Here is a 21015-nt window from a genome sequence, read left to right as displayed (position 1 = left end):
GGGGGTCTCTTCCTTGGTCCACAACTCCTTGTGGACAGTTGTAAATTTTGTACTTTATTAATGAATTGAAGGTTCGACTCTTGCATTAGCAAAAAAAAACATATTTAGAAATAGAAAATAATTTTGTAAAATATTAACTATGGTAAAAAAATTGATAAGAAATAATATGATTTATATATAAAATAATTAAACTATTTTATCAAATTATAAAATAAAATGTAATCTATATTTATATATAATATTTAGAATATTTAATAAAAAATTTAAATAAAAAATAAAAGTTATTTTATTAATAACATTTTTCTTTAATAACATTAGGGATCATTGAAAAAATGGAATATATTTCAGACCAGAAATAAATTGATTGTAATAATAATTCTTTCGACATTCTCATATTTTCTTTAATTCTATCTATATTCTACAATAATTCGACCTTTTCTTCCAGGCAAAATTTTATGTTATGATCTGCCTGAATGGATCTTTTGCATACATCAGCGTCAATTTCTATGTTTTTTAAATCTGAGAGCTTCTTGATTCCTACCGACAATCTCTTGAGTGTCTAGCAACCCTGTATCAGCAAGAATTGAAGCTTGTGCATTGTACCCTTCGTCCACACAACATTTGATGATGATGCAGAGCTTGATATACTCTCTAACACAGGCATGTTCTGTATCTCCAAGTGCTCCAACATCGAAAATCCACCAACGCTTCCCCTGATCCCTAACTCCCTCACTTTATTTAACACCTATAATTTCAATACCCTCAAATTTGGCAATCTCTCCAATGGTGGAAGCTCTTCCAGTTCGTCACAACTGATCAACCATAGGTGTTCTAGTCGTTCAAAGTCACAAATACAATTGGGAAAACTTATTCCTTGATATCTAAAGAGACCAAATGTCTGCAGGTTCTTCATGTTTTTCATGTCCGGGGGAAGATCCTCCATTACCTTACGCTCATTCCTATCAAATTGCAATACCAAATGCTTCATCTGCAACCAAGTTCCCATTGGACCCACTTTTATTCCCCACCTTTTTCCATCTACTATCTTTCTCGCTTTGACATGTACACTTGAACTCCATCAAGTTTGGAAAATTTGTAAAATCCTTCAAACTGCACATACCATTCTCAGCTTCGTCCATGCCCAGCACAACCTTTCCCATTAACAAGAAAAATCCTAGCTTGTTCAATGACATAAGTTGAGAGATCCCACGTGGAATCCCCGATAACCTCTCACAATAATTTGGATTTAACTTCTTGAGATTTTTCAACTCTCTTAATGTACATGTCAACGATTTTAGCTCTCGACAGTGTCGAAGATGCAAAAATTGAAATCAAGAAAGATTGCATACCTCAGCGGGCAGAGTACTAATGTTGGTGCCATTCAACCCCAGAAACTCAAGCTGTTTGAGTTGCCACATTGAATCTGGAAATGATGTTATATTGGTGTCGCTAAGATCCAAAACCCTTAGAGAGGGGAGATTGAGTAAGAAGGCATTTGGAACTTCTCTTAAACCCTTATTTTGGGCTAAGATCAAAGTTCCAAGTGTTGGACATCTGAAATCTGTGGGCAGAAATGCGGTATTATTATAATAGCGAATTGCCATTCTCTTGCAATTGTCCATCACTTGTTCTGCAGGAAACTGGTCCAGCGTTTGACTTGTTCTAAATAAACTTTTCTCTTCCTTGTCACCAATATGGAGCGCCATATCACGAATAATGTCATGAACTTTATCCACTTCTTTTGGCCAATAATAGTGTCATTGCTAACATGCTCAAACAAGCAACGTTCTACTAAAATATTTACATACCTGCCTCCTACTACCATTAATTGGCTTTTGTCTATGCTACTAACCAATCCCTCCCCTATACACATCTCCACCAATTGCTCCACTCGAACGCTTTCATATTCAACAAAGAAAACACTAGCAATACATGTAGATGTCAAAGAGAATTGCCATAAATGCAATACACTACATGGAACACAAATCATGAATCATACCACTTGAGCTAATTCCTTTGACAATTATTTAAATAAAATGAAAGATATAAAAACATCAACGTTTTAAATTATAATATAAAATAAATATAAATTTAAAATAAATATTGGTTAATATATTATTATTTATAAAATCATTTAAATAAATAAAATTACATTTTCAAATATTTATTTATTTATATTAATAAAAAAAACAATACTTCACTTTATTAAAATTCAAATTTTTTCTATCATATAGATGAAAATCACAAATCTAATTAATTTTTTTTTATCACTTATTATTTAATAAATTATTAAATATAAACATGTTTTTTATATTTTAAAATATAAAAATTTGAATCTAATTTCCTTTCCAAATATTAAGTATTCTAACATTCTATATTAAATAAATTCCTTATGTAAATAACACACCTAAATATAAATAACTTCTTTATATTTTGAATGCAACATGAAAAATTTAAATACACATTCAATATGAAAAATTTAAATACACATTAAATTTTATTTTGGCATATTAATTCCTCTCTCATTTTAGATTAAATAAATGTTCATAAATAAATAAAATCATTTTTATGGAGTTAATAACCTATTAAAAAAAGTTATAAATTATTAATTAAGATAGAAAAATTAATAAAATCATTTTTACAGAGTTGATAACATATTAAAATTTTTTTATAAAATATTAATCAAAATAGAAAAATTAATAAGTAATTAATAAGAAGTAATATGATTTATGTATAAAATAATTAAACTATTTTATTAAAATATAAAATAAAGTGTAAAAACATAAATTAATATTAAATATAATATTTAAAATATTTATTAAAAAATTTAAATGAAAAACTTAATAGTGATTTTTTTTAACAACCTTTTTCTTTCATAACATTAAGGATAATTGTGAAAATGGAATATATTCCAGGCCAAAAATAAATGAGTTGTAATAATAATTCTTTCTTTAATTATTCATTTACATATGACATTCTCATATTTTCTTTAATTCTAACTATTAATAACATTTATTATAAATGTTATTATTACAATAATTTGAGCTTTTCTTCCAGGCAGATTTTTATGTTATGATCTGCCTGAATGGATCTTTCCCATACACCAACGTCAATTTCTATGTCTTTTAAATTTGAAAGCTTCTCGATTCCTACCAGCAATCTCTTGAGTGTTGCAATACTGTATATTCAAGAGTTGAAGCTTGGGCATTGTACCCTCCGTCCACACAACATTTGATGATGAGGAGGAGCTTGATATATTCTCTAACACCGGCATGTTCCACATCTGCAAGCGCTCCAACATCGGAAATCCACAACGCTTCCCCTAATCCCCAACTCCCTCACTTTATTTAACATCTATAATCTCAATACCCTTAAATTTGGCAATCTCTCCAATGGTGGAAGCTCTTCCAGATGGTCACAACTCAACAAGCACAGCTGCTCTAGTCGTTCAAAGTCACAAATACAATTGGGCAAACTTATCCCTCCATAACTGAAGAGACCAAATGTCTGCAGGTTCTTCATGTTTTGCATGTCCGGGGGAAGATCCTCCATTACCTCATGCTCATTCCTATCAAATTGCAATACCAAATGCTTCATCTGCAACCAAGTTCCCATTGGACCCACTTTTATTCCCCACCTTTTTCCGTCTACTCTCTTTTCCGCTTTGACATATATACAGAGCTCCATCAAATTTGGAAAATTTGTAAAATCCTTCAAACTGCACATACCACTCTCACCTTCATCCACGTCCAGCACATCCTTTCCCGTCAACAAGCCTAGCTTGTTCAATGATGTAAATTGAGAGATCCCATGTGGAATCTGCGCTAATCTCTCACACTCATTTAGATCTAAATGCTTTGAGATTTTTCAGGTCTCCTATTGTACATGGCAATGATTTTAGCCATCGACAGTCTCAAAGATGAAAAAATTGCAATCGAGAAAGATTGCATACCTCAACAGGCAGAGTACTGATTTTGGTGCCATTCAACCCCAAAAACTCAAGTTGTATGAGTTGCCACATCGACTCTAGCAACGATATTATATTGGTGTCGCTAAGATCCAAAACCCTTAAGAGGGGATATTGAGTAAGAAGCCATTTGGAACTTCTCTTAAACCCTCATTTTGGGCTAAAATCAAAGTTCCAAGTGTTGCTGGACATCTAAAATCTGTGGGCAGAAATGCAGTGTCATTATAATAGCGAATTACTTTTCTCTTGTAATCGTCCATCACTTGTTCTATAGGAAACCGGTCCAGCTTTTGACTTGTTCTAATTAAACATTTCTCTTCCTTTTCACCAATATGGAGTGCCATATCACGAAGAATGTCATGAACTTTTATCCACTTCTTTTGGCCAATAACAATATCATTGCTAACATGCTCAAACAAGCAACGCTCTACTAAAAGATTTACATACCTGCCTCCTACTACCATTAATTGGCTTTTGTCTGTGCTACTAACCAATCCATACCCTATCCACATCTCCACCAATTGCTCCACCTCAATCTCTGCGTCTTCGGCAAAGGCACCACAATATAGAAAATAGTTCTGTAAGTTACGATTATAACTCCATTTGAGTCACCCATAGAGATCTTCATCAATAGCACTATACAACTTTAGAAAATCAGGATCTACATTTTTCATTTGAGTTAGATTAAAACTCCACTCATCAGCAGAAGTATTGCCTTTCATTGCTGCTGCAACAACATTATCGCCAATAGTAGACCTTTACACTCTTCTGCAATTTCTCTAGCAATATCCTCTACAATTTGTGTAGGATCATGGCTTGCATTGAAGGAAACTTTGCCAAACAATCCCCATCCTTCTTCCATGGATAGGGGTTTTATCTGTATGGAGTAGTCATCATTTGCCCCCATTTTTCGAATCACTTCTTTGCTACGGGTAGAGATTACCACTCTACTACCTTTACAATTTCCCAAGGGGATTCCCAGTTCTTTTTCCATGTGGATTTGATTCCACACATCATCCAGAATGAGCAAAAATTTCTTCTCCTTGAGATAATTAGAAAGTTCCCTCTTTCGCATATCAAGAACAGCAGAACTGCTCTCAGCATTAGAACTGCCCATCCCCAGGTTTAAATTGATTTCTTTCACAATAACACTCTACAACTCCTGAATGTTAAACTTTTCTAAAACAGTTAACCAAATCACATTTTCAAACACATTACCTTTCTTGTGGGTGTTAAAGACCATTCTCAGCAATGTCATCTTGCCAATGCCACCCATGCTAATGACGCCTATTACCTGAAATTGATGATCTTCCACATCTTCAAGCCTTCTATTCAGCCACATCTCCGCTTCTTTTATCCTAGAGCCCACAAAACCAGACTCCGGTACTGGCTGAAGTAATGCCCCTGCTTCCAGTGGCTCAGAAGAAATAATCCCTTGAGTAGAACTTCTAGTTGAAATGACATCTTCAAGATTGCTAAGGCGCTCAATGATATTTAATTTGCATTCTCTAATTTTCCCACACAGTCTGGGCTTGCAGAACCGGAAATCTAAGCAACCTTTCCGTTGTTGGGATCATTGTATGATGCTCTCCGCATCTTGCAGGGAATGTCGGAGCCTTTCCAACCCATCATTCAGAGGGGGAGGGATAATTCTTTGCTGATGTTGAAATTGGTTGACCGTGTCATCTAAGAAGACCCTGGCACTACTTAGCTTTTCTTGCAGAAACTATGTGTTTCTTTCCAAGTGAATAACATCATCTATGGTTTGGACTAGTGGAGAAATAACAACACTAACAACGCTGCTTATGATGTTGGCTACTGCTCCAGTGCAAACGACCTCCATGACTTTTGCAATGATGAAGCACGCAAAGGGAAAAAGCAAAAACAATATGGAAAATAAAATTTGAAAATAGAGAAAAAGAAAAAACAATATGAAAAATAAGTAGATATTTGCAGATAAAGTAATATGTATCGAAGGCGAGGTGAATAGGTACAACAATGAATCCAATAAATATAGAGCAAGCAGTGGTCATTTCCCCTGATTTTCTTTGGGCAGAATGTGACGGAAAAAAGGAAAAGTGAGAATAAAAGGAAGGAAGGAAGCAGTATGAGTGTGACCAAAGGAAAGAAAAAGAAGGAGAGTTGAAAACCATGAAGGCACATGAGTGCGACCGAAGAAAGAAAAGGGGGAGAATAATAAACAGGCAAGGCTAGCAATGCAATGAAAAACAAACTTGCAAACAGAGCAAAAGCAGAACAAATATTGAAGGAAGGAAGGAATCGAGGAAGGAAGCAATATGAGTGTGACCAAAGAAAAGAAAAAGAAGGAGAGCTGAAAACCATGAAGGCACATGAGTGTGACAAAAGAAAGAAAGAAACAAGCACATCTTGAGATGGACAAGGAAGGAAGGAAGCAATATGAGTGTGACCAAAGAAAAGAAAAAGCAGGAGAGTTGAAAACCATGAAGGCACATGAGTGTGACCGAAGAAAGAAAAGTGGGAGAATAATAAACATGCAAGGCTAGCAATGCAATGGAAAACAAACTTCTTATACATATACATATATATATAACTTCTTATCGAATTCTATTTTTACACAATATTACATTTGTCCAAATACATATAAATATGCTCAAGATAAACATCACAAATATATATATATATATATATATATATATATATATATATATATATATATATATATATATATATATATATATATATATATATATGAACAAAAAGTATATGTTCCACACAGGTGAAACAAACACTCAAGTAGAGATTCTACTAGTTATATTGGTTTTTTTTTTTTCCAAAAAATACAAATTTGTAAGTATCAATTTTAACATAGTGCTATTCTTTTTCAAAAAAAATATTACAAATTTGCAAGTATCAATTTTAACATAGTCCCTAAGCATATAGATATTTTGAAAAATCATGTAAAAACAAAGCTACACATGTTTGATATCTATGTCCATATTGTTCTAATGGACTATGTCAATGGCTGAAATTTGGAGTTGTTTGAACCAATTCACCATCACTCTATACAATTGACTATGCAATTAAATGCATCTAGTTTTGAATCATGCTTTGAAAGCTCTATATCTCATCTATATTCTTTTAGAGAAGGTGATTCCATTATTATGGAAGATTCCCTATCTAGTGTATCTTCTTGAGTTCTAGGCTTTCACAATGACAATGGCATTTTTGTATAAGTCCAATCTTTTGAATCTTCAATTACTTTTTGACCTCTTAAATTTCACATGTAAAATATTTGTCGTCATGCTTACACCCAAACAATACCTATTTGATAAAGGAGTCCTATTAGTCCATGCATAAAGCTTTGACTTCTGACTCAAAGTCTAATGTAAATTACTAAACTCAAGTAATTCTAATAATAATAATAATAATAATTTAAAACAACAAAGAATGAAAAGTTATAATTCCAAACTAAGGCAAATTTCTTAACTCCTATAAATACCAACATGAAAAACTTCCAGCAAAAAAAATTTAAACATGCAAAACAAAAACAAAAATCCGCAACAAAACCAAAAACCAAAGAACAAGCTCCATAAAACCAAATTTAAAGTCCTTCAAAGTAAGTATTGAGATCTCCAAACATTATGGAAGCCCAAACACTAGTATTAAGGAGAAATCTCCTACAAGGATGAAGGAAAAGGACAATTGATTGTATAAAGGTATTAATGGGCCTTTAGATATGAATTGAGGATAGAGTTTTGTTTCAAAGACTTGTTTTTTAACGTGTCTCGTTCAAAACACATGCTTTTTGGGGTAGAATATGCCTTCCTATCCAAGATTCTTAAGATATGACAGTGTTTCATCTTATATAATTTTGTTTTTACTTTCCTTATTCTTTATATATTTTTAATAAAATTATTATAATTTTATCAATATTATTCATTGCACTTTTAGTTATAAATTTGAGATTTCCTATTAATTTTAATCCCATATATAAATCCAAAACCTCAATCTCATTATTAGTTAATCATCCTAAATCCCATGCAAATGATATTCTTTCCTTTCCTTTAAGATAATAAACAATCTCAATCCCTCTATCTTACCATTCCTATTTAAGAAATGATCATTTGTATGTAAAGAAATATATATTTGTAGATGTCAAAGTAAAGATGAAATTTTATTTCAAAAAACGATGTACCTTAATGTGATTTGGTCCAGCCACATACTTCTTTACCTTTTCTATTGTCTCAAATCTTATTTATTTTTTCGTTATTTTCTATACATTTCTAATAAAATTATTCTTTACCCTTTTCATCGTCTCAAATCTTATTTATTTTTTCATTATTCTACATACATCTATAATAATATTATTTTAAACTTGAAAATAATTTCAAAAAACTTAATATCATAATACTGAAATAAATTTAATTCCATATAAATGAGCTTAGAATCCTAATCAATTAGATTTAATCCCATTTATATGGCCAAAGTCTCAACCTCATTATTATTAGTTTCTCTTTCTAAATTCTTTCCTCGATCTTATTATTAGTTTCTCTTTCAAAATTCTTTCCTTTAAACAATCTCTTGTGTCTAGCACTCTTAAATTAATATGTTTTACTTTAAAAGATATTAATTTTTTTTTATTAAACTTTTGGAATAGTTTTTTAACATCGCTATGGTGTGCATATATCAAGTTGATAATGATGTGGATGTCTGAATCATCTTAGTTGATTTGTTAGCATCATCCATATCATATCAAATCCTAGATCTTTGAACAAAAATATACAGTCACTTAAGAGCATTCTATGCAATATTAGAGATTTAGATGATTCTATTACAGTGAGTATGGTTAAAGCCACAGGCTTCCACTCAGGTCGCTAAGAATAGCCCTAAAATTGACAGTTATCCAAAAGACACTTTTGTCAGAAGATAATTTTGGAAAATATAGAAATACAAGCTACCAAAATTTATTATGGGGGTATGTGCTTTAGTTATGCTAAACTCCCTTTGATGTTGAGATTATGAGCAGGACGGTTCTGAAAACAAATCACAGGTCAAAACAAAATGTAATATAATTTTATAGTCAGATCAGTTCAACTGGGGTTACTTAAAGTGATGAAGGTGTAGAGGCCGTGGCCCCATAATTAGTAGGGTACATCTTAGCAGGGCTGACATGACAATTGTACTCATGTAAACCAGCAAAGTGCTCGTTCTCTCCATTTCAACGCGTTTTCTTTGGCAAGCCTTATCTACAAGAGGCAGTGCCCTTACAGTGGGTTTTGGTCGCCTTGATATGGGGATTCCCATCTCCCCGCTTATGTATGCTCATACATACCATCCTTGAAAGAAAGAAAAAAGCAGGAGAGCTGAAACAGGTACATCCTTGAAAGAAATAAAGAAAGAAAGAGGCACATCTTGACATGGACAAGCGAGGAAGGAAGCAGTATGATGTCGATCCGGAATCATCTTAGTTGATTTGTTTGAATCATCCATATCATATCAAACCCTTGATCTTTGAACAAAAGTATACAGTCACGGTTAAGAGCATTCTGTGTAATATTAGAAATTTAGATATCATATCAAATCCTTGATGTTTGAACAAAAATATTAACAACATTCTATGCAATATTAGAAATTTAGATATCATATCAAATCCTTGATTCTGTGCAATATTAGAAATTTAGATATCATATCAAATTCTTGATCTTTGAACAAAAATATACAGTCAGGTTAACAGCGTTATGTGCAATATTAGAAATTTAGACATCATATCAAATCCTTGATTCTGTGCAATATTAGAAATTTAGATATTATATCAAATCCTTGATCTTTGAACAAAAATAGATTTAGACAATTCTGTTATAGTGAGATTAATGCCACCGGGTTCCACTTAGGTTGCTAAGATTAGCCCGAAATTTCATAGGCACTTATGTCACAAGATAATTTTGGCAAATATAGAAACGCAGGCTACCAACTTTTATTATGGAGGGTATGCTTTAATTATGATAAACTCCTATGTTGAGATTATGCGCAGGACGGTTCTGAAAACAAATTACAGGTCAAAACAGAATGTAGTATAATTGTATAGTCACATCAGTTCAACTGGGGTTACTGAAAGTGATGAAGGTATAGAGGCGATGGCCCCATAATAGTAGGGTACGTCTAGGGTACGTCTTAACAGGGTTGACATGAAAGCTGCACTCACGTACAACCAACAAAGTAAACGCAAATGCAGAGAAAATCTCAAGTCAGGTTAGCAGAACAACACTTCATGTTGTGCTGCTGCAGGGTATAATAAGGTGTTTAAGAAGGCGTAGTCTATAATGTGATTCCAAAAAGTCTAGACGACGCCCTGTTAAAATACCAAATTACACAGACCACTCAGCTTCTCTGTTCCACACTCTTTTCTCCTTTTTTCTCTCGACCTCATTTCTGCATTTCGATCCCTTTGCCCTGCTGCGGAAATGTTCAAAAACAGGTTACAAGAGTATGCCTAGAAGAATTATTTGCCTTTGCCAGTTTACACCACCGTAAACGAAGGCCAAGACCATCTTCCTGAGTTCAAATGCAGTGTGACAATGAACGACGCACGATATGATTCGCCTCCGGGATTTAAATATAAGAAGGAAGCAGAGAACGCCGCCGCTCAGGTAGCGGTTGAAGATTTGGATAAGCTGGGGTTGGATATCCACTTTAAAGTAAGATTGACTTCCACCCAAATTCTCCGAAAACACTGCGACAGAAGCTTGAGACTATATCCAGCTTGTTGTTGTGTAGTATATTAATGAATATCTCTTCAATCACTACCCAGTAACCCAAACAATGTTTCTGTTCTGTTCTGTTCTGGGCCTCTGGCAAATTCTCTGTTTTAGTAGGAAAATCATTATAAATTCTGTTCTTTATTTTTTCATGAATTAAATTATGAACATTTTCCTCTGCCATTTTGTGGAAGTATGGATATGGCTTGTTTTATTATACTGCTCAGTACTCTTTCGGCACAATATGTACCATAAAGATATCTGAACATCCTTATTTATGCATTTCCCAGAATGATAACTGAACATTTTCCTCTGCCATCCTGTGGGAGCATGGAGATGGCTTCTTGTTATATATTATATTGCTCGGCTGTGTTACCAAGAACGGGATGGTAGCCACCGTTTCCGGAAAAAAACGCACAAGAAACACAATGGCATGGGAAACACCGTTTTCTATGGCCTTTTTCGTTAACCTGTATTTTTCCAGAGCTCAGTTCGTTGTAATTTGTTTCTTTAGAGTTCGTTCTCAGCTCTGTTTTTTTGCTCTTTGCATATATTTATTTAAAAATTTTAGGTACCAAATTCCCTTCCTATATGTTCATAGTTTCCTGCAATGAAGCATATGTTTACCAATGAAGTACCAAATGCACCAAATTTTAAAAGAATCCACAGGGACGAGAATTTCTGCAAGAGCTGTGCTGAATTTCAAACGCTCTGATTCGACTGTCTTTGGGCCTTCGGATCCTTCGCCATGCATCTCATCTAAGGATTTTTCTATCATATTCTGAATTTTCTGCTAGATTCGGACACCGAAAAGTCCAAAAATTTGCACTAAAGAGGATTCCTATATAATATTCAAATATGTAAAATGATCTTGTAAATTTAACAATTTTGTGACATTCCTAAAATATTGTTTCCATGCATTCAAATGTTGAAAAATTAAGTAGAGAAATCATATTTGTAGTGTTTTGGATGTATAACTTCTACCGACTCATCTCTCACTAGGCGTACAACAATAATGATAGGTAATAGACTTATTTCAACTGTGTGAATGCTTTTTTTGGAATTGAAAAATTCTTTTAGAGTAGCTTTGGGTAGAGTCTTGTTTTCAGATTGTAGATAAGAGGGAAACTTGCAACTAATGGTTCAGGGATATATGACTTTCAAATGGCATTGATTCTTTGTATATATCTATGTACTTAATTAAGTTTTAAAATTTATACATTTAAATTTTTTAATGATGTTTTTGTGTTTCTGTTTGCACTATTTGAATTGAATGGATTTCGTATTTACCAATTTTGAATGTGTTTATGAAGAATTGACAAATTGTTGGATTTGAGTATTTTTCAAAAAGAATAAACAGTGTGATCTCACCACAAATATCTTTTCCTTGTTTGGCAGATGTGGACAAATATTTCTTATTTCTTTGTTGAACTCAAGCTTTCTATTTTTTCAAGGGAATGAATAAGTTTTCTATTTTTTCAAAAGAATATAAAGATTGCAATTTTGCTACAGATTTTTCTAACAGAACTTGAAATGTCTTTTCCTTGTTTGGCAGATGTGGACAAATATTTCTTATTTCTTTGTTGAACTAAAATTTTCTATTTTTTCAAGGGAATGAATAAGTTTTCTATTTTTTCAAAGCAATATAAAGATTGCAATTTTGCTATATATTTTTCTAACAGAATTTGAATGAGTCTTTTCTAAAAAGAATGAAATGATTGTGATCTTTTTTATGAAAAATAAAGTTCTATGATTATGATTTTTTTCGTCGTTGTGTAGGGAACATCTTCAAGCACATAATGTTTCATTGAATATATTTTTTTAATTAATTATATATATATATATATATATATATATATATATATATATCTATATATATATATATATATATATATATATATATATATATATATATATATATATATATATATATATATATATATATATATATATATATATATATATATATATATATATATATATATATATATTGCAATAAATGTTGGCTTGTTGGTTCAATAAAAAGTTGTTGTTATTACTCTGCGTTTATATTTATGTAATGTTTTTGAACAATAGATGGGAGCAGGGACAAGAAGCAAAATAGCTTAAGAATATTTGATTTAAAAAATTAGATAAAAAATAAGTTTAAATGTATAATATATGAATAACAGGATGATTACATTAATTAGTAGCCTTAGCATTTTATAGGTGTCAAGGCCATATTTTATGTAATGTAACTTCTCATAATTATATCAACATCCTAATTTTTATTGTATAGGCATATATATTATAAATTATGTCTTTATTTTTTGTTTTTTTGATACTACATAAAATATCATTCTTTTTTGGCAATGATTTATCCTCTAACAATCTTGGGTGATTTTGTTTTTCATTTTGGAGTCATTTTGATTATGGGCTTATGCTTGAATACTTTCATTTGAATTTCATAAATTGTTTTGGGAAATTTGTGGCATAGGTTTTTATTTGCATTATCATTTTGTTTCTAACACCATGTCAATCTGATCAAGTGGTAGAGCACAACATTTAGTTTGTAATTCTAGGCTTCATATTTATATGTAAACTTCATAGCACCAACTTATTCCTTTGATCTGTTGATCACCAGCAAACATAACAATGGGATTTTTCATAGACTACGTAAAAAGATCTAATTGTTTTGTGAGATTAATATCCAAAAAAGTGTAATTATTTTCAAAAGTTTTGAAAATAGTGATGCCTTTATTCTTTATTCTTCCCTTTGGTTTCAATATCATTTGTTCCATCCTTTCTTAGAATTGTTGCAAGTGGTATTGTGGGGTTCTTGTTGTGAATGCTTTAGCTATATTGATGGTTCCTTAAGTGAGATATGTATCTTACTATAGATGGTTTCTCATTTTCATTTTGCCATATAACTTTATTACAATTTCTCGTGTTTTTTTTCTCGTTCTTTCTTTCTACGTGATTGTTGTAAATATCTTTTATGATTTTTCATCTTCGTCAAAGTTTAGCATGTCTACTTTATTGGATACCTCTACATTCTTTTCATTTATAATTTTGCAATGATATAATTGATTGGACCTAAAATTTAATTCTTATCCCATCTACAATAATTGTTTTCCTTCTCTTTCTTTTCATTGGAGTTGCTAATGGAGGTGTATGATTCTCTTTCAATTTCACATTTATGTGACTTGCAATTATTTTTGTGTTTGGTGATCGCTTGTTTCTACAATATTGGAATTTGTCCTCCCTTCATTGTTAGAGTTCCAAACTATAATTATTGTTCAACTTTGATGGGGTGGAATTTTTTGCTAATTTTCAATATTTTTTTACATATTTATTAATAATAATAGGTAGATACTATATTAATCAAAGTTTGTGGTAAATGTATGTGACAAAATTACAAAAAGGAACTTTCTAACATTGTCAATTTGTCAAAACAGAGGGCACTAGTTTATAGCATACATCAAGAACTATTAGATAGGAAATCAATGTTTCACAAAAAAACCTTATAGTTTAAATGTTATAGTATATAACGAGACTTTGATAGATTTTACAATACATCAAATTCAACTTGCTTCATGTAGATTATCGATGATCTCAATTGATACTTGATTAGGCTTAGGGGCTTGCCCATTTAAATTTGGGAACTAAATGGTGGATTGTTTTATATTTTCCAATCCAAAATTTGTTGTTAGAGCTAAATTATGATACTCGAGCTAATGTTCCAAAGAAAGGCAATCGAATTTGTGTTTGAGCAGATCACATTTTTCTTCTATCTGTTGTATGATTTGCTATCGTTGAATTAGGGTTTACATGGTTGTCTCCATCTAAGCTACTAAATTGACATCCTCAACTTCAAGTTGCCTAACCCAACGTTGCAAAACATCCATTGTTTCCTCATTGTTAGAGAAACATCCACATCTAAATTTCACAACTATCCATTGAAGAAATTGTGATGAGAGGATCACACTTTGATAGAGGAAGATCCAAAGCAATTGTAAGACGACGAATATGTCGAATAAAGGGAAGGTGTGGAACTGGAATATCAACATGCACGTAATATGATCTCAAGGATTTCTCAAATTTGAACTATTGACATTGTTCGATCATCCCCATGGCATCATTATCATCCATAGTTACAACCCTAATTGTATAATGATGAAGCATTTGCATGGAGAGATCCATCACTCAAAGAGAAATCCCACCATGAGACTAATTTTTTATTTATGGAAATGGCATAAATTGGAGGGTGAAGTATGCCATAAAGTAATGCAAGAGTACTTGTGTTAATTACTTATTTCAATAAACTTGAATGTGAGCCACATGCTTATCAATTAAATGCATAATGAACATGGTGTGGAACATTATGATATTGATTGGTAATATAACTTGGAGCTAATAATAATTTCACTTTGTTTTCCTTGCGATTTGTTTGTTGGCAAAAAATCTGCTTACATATTGTTGCCTCTTTAACACATGATATTATTTAATAGTGGGTATGTAACTCAATACATATAGAGTTTGTTTGAAGATTGAACCTAATTTAGAGTCTTGAGAAGTGCTTTCTTGTATATGCTTTCTTATATATTCCAAGCATGCAAATGGATTTTACCATTGTTAACCAAACCACTCAAAATTCTAATAAAAAGATTCAAAATTTCCTTGAATTGAGATGTAATAATGAAGGAAGCCCCACCTATCAAGATAATATCATTAGTGAAATATGAGTGATATATGTTTTTGACTCTTGACTATTTCATGTTCTATCTTTCGGCTCAAGGATTTAGCCATTAGAATATACATAAGCAATGATAAAGGGAATCCTCATTGTAAACCCCTGGTTGCTATAAAGAACATTGTAGATTATTTGTTTACTAAAGCAGCAACCCACAGGTTACTTATATAGGTTGTGTCCAATGAATGCAATTAGATTCAAAGCCAAATTTATGAATCATTTCAAATAAAAAAACTATGCTTGAATTGGTTAAAGGAATTTTCCATGTCAAATTTGATTATGATCCCCTTTTACCCTCTAGTTCTGTTGACGTAAATGGCTTTCTGTGCTAAAATTATATTCTCTATTATTTTCATTTTCCCCACAAGGCCATTTGGTTATTCGAGATAATTTTGTGGAGTAGACTTTTCAATCTATTGCACAATGTAATTTCCCTAAATCTCAAGAAAGAAGAAGGATTTACCTCTTTCAGAATCAACACTAAAATGTTGAAATCATTTGGAGTAGGAATTTTATTTGGTTCTAAATCATTTATAACTTCCACAACTTCCTCTTTAGTAATAACTTGAGCTAATCTTGCATCATCCTTTTGACTAGTTAGTGTAGGGATATGTTCTAGCATACTTTTTGTATCCCTTCTAGTAACACTCCCTTTTTAAGAGTACAAACTTCATAATGCTTGAATACCATTTGTTTGATTTTTGTCTCTCTTCCATCCCTCTTGATTTACTTAAAATTATTTCAAAAAAAACCTAGCTTTTTCTTGTTTATGAAAGAATTTCTTATTTTGATCTCCTATCCATAGCCACAAACTTCTAGATTTTAGCCTCCAATTTTCTTCCTTTGCTCACACGCTACCTAATAATGATGAAAATTTCCTTTTCCTCGATGGGTAGAGCTTGAATGACTTGTTCATTCTCCATTTTATTTTGAACAAACACTAGATTTTCATTTAATGTACTAATCACCTGATCAAGTGATAAAAAATGGAACTTGGTCCATATCTTCAATCCATACTTGGTGGCTCTAAGATTTTTCTCTTAAATATGGAGAATGGAGCCAATCATCGACTGGCTATAAGTTTAGGAAACTATGTCAAACTAGGAAGAATCACGAATCGAAAGTGGATTAAAATGAAAAGGGATGGAACCATAGTCTAAAGAATTCAAAAAGGAGAGGGAAATTGGGTTATGATCAAATCCAATCCAGGGGATGATTTGGGATGATTGCGTTGAATTTGTAACTATAGCCGGTATTCATAATCTACTCAAGGTCACTTGATGTAATCATATTTATCATTGTAAAGCATATTTATAAATGCTTGAGTCAAAGGAAAATTTATTTTGAGTCAAAGTCCCATTGCGGCTTTTAAAAGATATAAATTTGAATTTTTGAAATGTAATTTTTGGCCCCAAAAGTGACAAGTTGGCTTCCCTCCAAGTCAAGTTGTCCTTGGCTAGACATGTATTTTCACCCTATACATACTGCTATATAAAGGTAGCTCGAGCTCGTCATTTGGTAGATTCACATTCCCCACTCAAGACAACTTGTAGGAAAGAGAAGGAGGGCAAAAAGGATGCAGAAGGACAAAGAAAGAAGGAAAAGTTTCACCCTCTCCTATCTCATCAAATCACACAAGTGGATATGAGTCTCTCTCTATGATTCACATCTTTCTGGGGCAACAACATCAGGAGGGCCACCGTTTTTTGGGTTATTAGGCAACTTCAGGACGACCGAAAATTTATGGATTAGGCATGTTGAACAAAGTGCAAGATCAGTTTGGGTGACTTGACTTGGAGGAGAATACCAGGTTTGACCATAGGTTTAGGCGTGTCTCTTATTGAACAAGAAGAATTTCTCTATTGAAAGGGTTGCTGGGTTTTTCCCCGTAGTGTGTTTTCCTAGGGTATATCTTGTCACCATTTTGTGCAGTGTGATCTCTACTGTTCTACTATTGAATATTTGAAGTATAATTTCTAAATGATATATTGAAATAAGATAAAATAATATCTACATCAAAGTTAATTATCAAAATTCAGAAATATTGTGCTAACCTTGCACTAGAAAAATCAACATGGGATCAAAGCATTGGTGACAAAAGGAAGGAATATTGAGATCAATTTTACAGAAAACTTAGAGAGAATTCTATTGAAGTCCTCTTATACATTGGAATCTATGGTTTCCTCCATGAAATTCGAAAACAAGTTAGAGGGAGCATCAAACTTCACGGCTTGGAAATTCAAGATAGATCTTAGCTAAAAACAAAGTATTGGATATTGTGACGGGAGAGACTATTGAACCATCCGATGCAGCTCGAAACGAGAAGTTCAAGGAAGATGATATTATTTCCATGAGTCTAATAGTGGAACTCGTTAGATATCATCTCATTCCTTACACTACAAAGGATGATACCTCCAAGAAGATGTATGATGCCTTAATAAATCTCTACACTATCAAGAATGTTGGTCAATCCATGAGTTTGAAGATTGAGCTCCAAAATACGAGAATGGAAAATGATGACACTGTGCATTCATACTTCGTATGGATTTCACAAATAAGAGATCAACTTTTAGCTATTGGAGAAACTACCTTTGATCAAGAACTTGTGACTACAACACTCAATAGTAGGAAAATCATTATAAATTCTGATCCTTATTTTTTCATGAATTAAATTCTGAACATTTTCCTCTGCCATTTTGTGGAAGTATGGATATGGCTTGTTTTATATTATACTACTCAGTACTCTTTCGGCACAATATGTACCATAATGATATCTGAACATCCTTATTTATGCATTTGCTGGAATGATAACTGGACATTTTTCTCTGTCATTCTCTGCGAGCATGGAGATGGCTTCTTGCTATATATTATACTCCTTGGTACTCCTTCGGCACAGCATGTGCCACAATGATATCTAAACATCCTTATTTTATGCATGTGCTGCAATGATATCTGAACATTTTCCTCTACCATTTTGTGGAAGCATGGAGATGGCTTCTTGTTATATATTATATTGTTCAGTAGCCACAATGATATCTGAACATCCTTATTTATGCATGTGCCACAATGATATCTGGACATTTTCCTCTGCTATTTTTTGGAAGCATGGAGATGGCTTCTTGTCATATATTATACTGTTCAGTACTCCTTCGGTACAACATGTACCAAAATGATATTTGAACATCCTTATTTATGCATGTGCCACAATGATAACTGAAAATCCTTATTTATGGGCCACAATGATATCTGAACATGCCATAGCAGTTTGTGGAAGCATGGAGATAGCTTCTTGTTATATATTATACTGTTTTTCTCTCCAAGTGTATGATGTGGTCTTCTCATAGAATGGAAAATTTAGATGCATATATAAGCACCTGGGTCCTAGTTGATCCACAACATGTCATAATGAGCTAGATGTGATGAGTTCCATTTGATCAGAGGTCAAGTGGTGAACAAGTCTTAGAATGTATCCTCGAACACTCGAGACCTTTGTCAATCTGGTAAAGAGTTTGTTCATTCGTTATGTTATCACAAAATCAGGTCCTGATAGGATGCTGATCAGGTAGACCTTGTGTAACTCTTTCAAACCAACTTTTGGCTGAGGCTTAGCCTACTCAACCTGAGAGGGCTCTCTCAAAAGGATTAATGATATTGATAATGGATTAGATGGCTAACTCTAGTAAACAAATGACAAATGAAAGAGGTTGAAATACAATAAGAATGATCCAGATTTAAGCAGGAACGCAATACATTACAGAGATAACCATAAATAAAGAGATGCAATAACCATAAACACATAGATGCAGCGGAAATAATGCTTCATTTCATTAATGGAAAATACTGAAATATGCTTACAACCAGAAATGGAAATAAACCAGCTAGGGCGATGGTAGCTATCTCTGAGAAGAGATGTGCGGCTACATGCCTCTGAACTGTTCCGAACTGTATTACAATGAGGCTCGAAGGCCTATTTATTGTTGAGAAACAATGGAAAACCCTTCACATATCGAAACCTAACCCTAGAAGATGAAACGCCAAATTGTGGGCCCCGTTTGGGTAAATTGGTACATCAATTTCCCGGGGTCGTAACTTTGGCATACGATCTCCGTTTGACGCGTACGATAGCTCGTTAGAAAGATCTATCCGAGTACTACCACTTTGGGAGGCAACATAGGGCTCGATCGCCCCAGAATTCCAAAAAAACGTCGTTTAGGGCCTCAAAACGGCTCCGGAAGTTCAGGACCCGAAAAACTGCTAAAAATAGTAAACTGTGCTACAATTAAGGAAACTGAAAATGCTGAGAAAGACAATGGTGGGGGTTCAGGTGGACCTGGCAGGTGGCCACCAATATCCACCTGGATCATTCCTCCCCCCTTAGGAAGCAATGGTCCCCATTGCGTTGAGTTCCTCCAGCTGCTGAACTTGTCCTGCAATCTCTGATGTGTCCAGTGATGGTGGGAAGCATGGTCGACGTTGGTCCACATTGAACATTTGGTGCAGGTGAAGGAATGGAGGAATGATGTGCTCCAAATCATTGTTCCCCATAGCCTTGGTACTACTGTAAGGACCATGGCGGAGTGGTCTGAGCTTCTGATGGGTTCTGGTAAGGCGTTCTCTCTGTTGATGCAACCAGACTTTGTTGCCCACCTGAAACTTATGTGGTACCCCTGTGGGTGAGGAGAAGTTGTTCCTGTGTTCTGCCATGACCGTATCCCTTTGCTGCTGATGCTGCGTTGAGGAACCCTTTGCAGGGGTCATGGATGTAGCAACGATCTTCCCCTTATTTTGGGAGTGAACCATACATATGAATTTCCTGGTCTGTGATATGAGCTTGCTGCCTTTCTTGGTAGTGATCAAAGATGTGGCAGTAGGTGGGGCTACCTCTGGTATCCTGTATAATGAATCACTCAAAGAAATAATGACAGCATGAGGCCTTGACTCATACACAGCATGTCTCCTCCACAAGTATGGCTGGCCTAATAATACATCACAAACATCCAGAGGTGTAACATCACACAATACCTCGTCTGTGAAGGGTTTGATGCTGTAGGGAAGGCGACACTGCTGGCGAACTTTCAGATCTCGTCCTTCGTGAAGCCACCCGATCCTGTACGGCTGTGGGTGTGGTGTAGTCGGTAGGCCCAACCGCTTCACGACCTCTGCTGAAACCAAGTTCTTTTGGCTACCACTGTCGACAATGAATCGCAGCGGTGAACCCTTCACCCACATCTGTGAGTGGAAAAGACGCTCCCCTTCCTCTGGATCTTCGGGCTCATTTTTCTTAATCTTGGCAGTGGCAACAGTGGCGCTAGGATCCGCATCAATGATCTGCTTCCCTTTGCCATTCCCCTTGTCGAGTTCTGGCTCAGGGTCGGAACATGCATCTGATTCGGAAGCCTTCAACTCGGCCACCAGTGACTGCTTGGTCCGGCACTCACTTGTGTTATGAGTGGGACTCTTGTGGAACTCACACCACTTTCCTGTGTCCTTCTTCGGCTTCATGGTGTTGTTCTTTTCTTGCGGCTTTGACTGGTTGTCTTGGGTCGCCCCGCCTTGGCTTTGTCCTTTGGGCTTCGGAT

The 21015-nt window shown here is 33.9% G+C and overlaps 1 protein-coding gene across 1 annotated transcript; it reads right to left on the bottom strand.

Annotated features, from left to right (window-relative positions):
• Nucleotides 1–4068: 4068 nt before the first annotated feature.
• Nucleotides 4069–5309, bottom strand: LOC149152665 (disease resistance protein RPS5-like). Its single transcript, XM_089443562.1, has 3 exons — nt 5186–5309; nt 4724–5104; nt 4069–4511 (listed from the first exon to the last, which is right to left on the bottom strand). Exons 1-3 carry the CDS (start codon nt 5307–5309, stop codon nt 4069–4071), a joined length of 948 nt encoding a protein of 315 aa, XP_089299688.1.
• Between the last annotated feature and the right edge of the window lie 15706 nt (nt 5310–21015).

Source organism: Pinus tabuliformis, chromosome 9, assembly GCF_031772625.1.
Source record: "Pinus tabuliformis cultivar Carrire ecotype Pingquan chromosome 9, CPIR1, whole genome shotgun sequence".
NCBI classification, from domain to species: domain Eukaryota; kingdom Viridiplantae; phylum Streptophyta; class Pinopsida; order Pinales; family Pinaceae; genus Pinus; species Pinus tabuliformis.
This window is presented reverse-complemented; position numbering and strand designations above follow the sequence as displayed.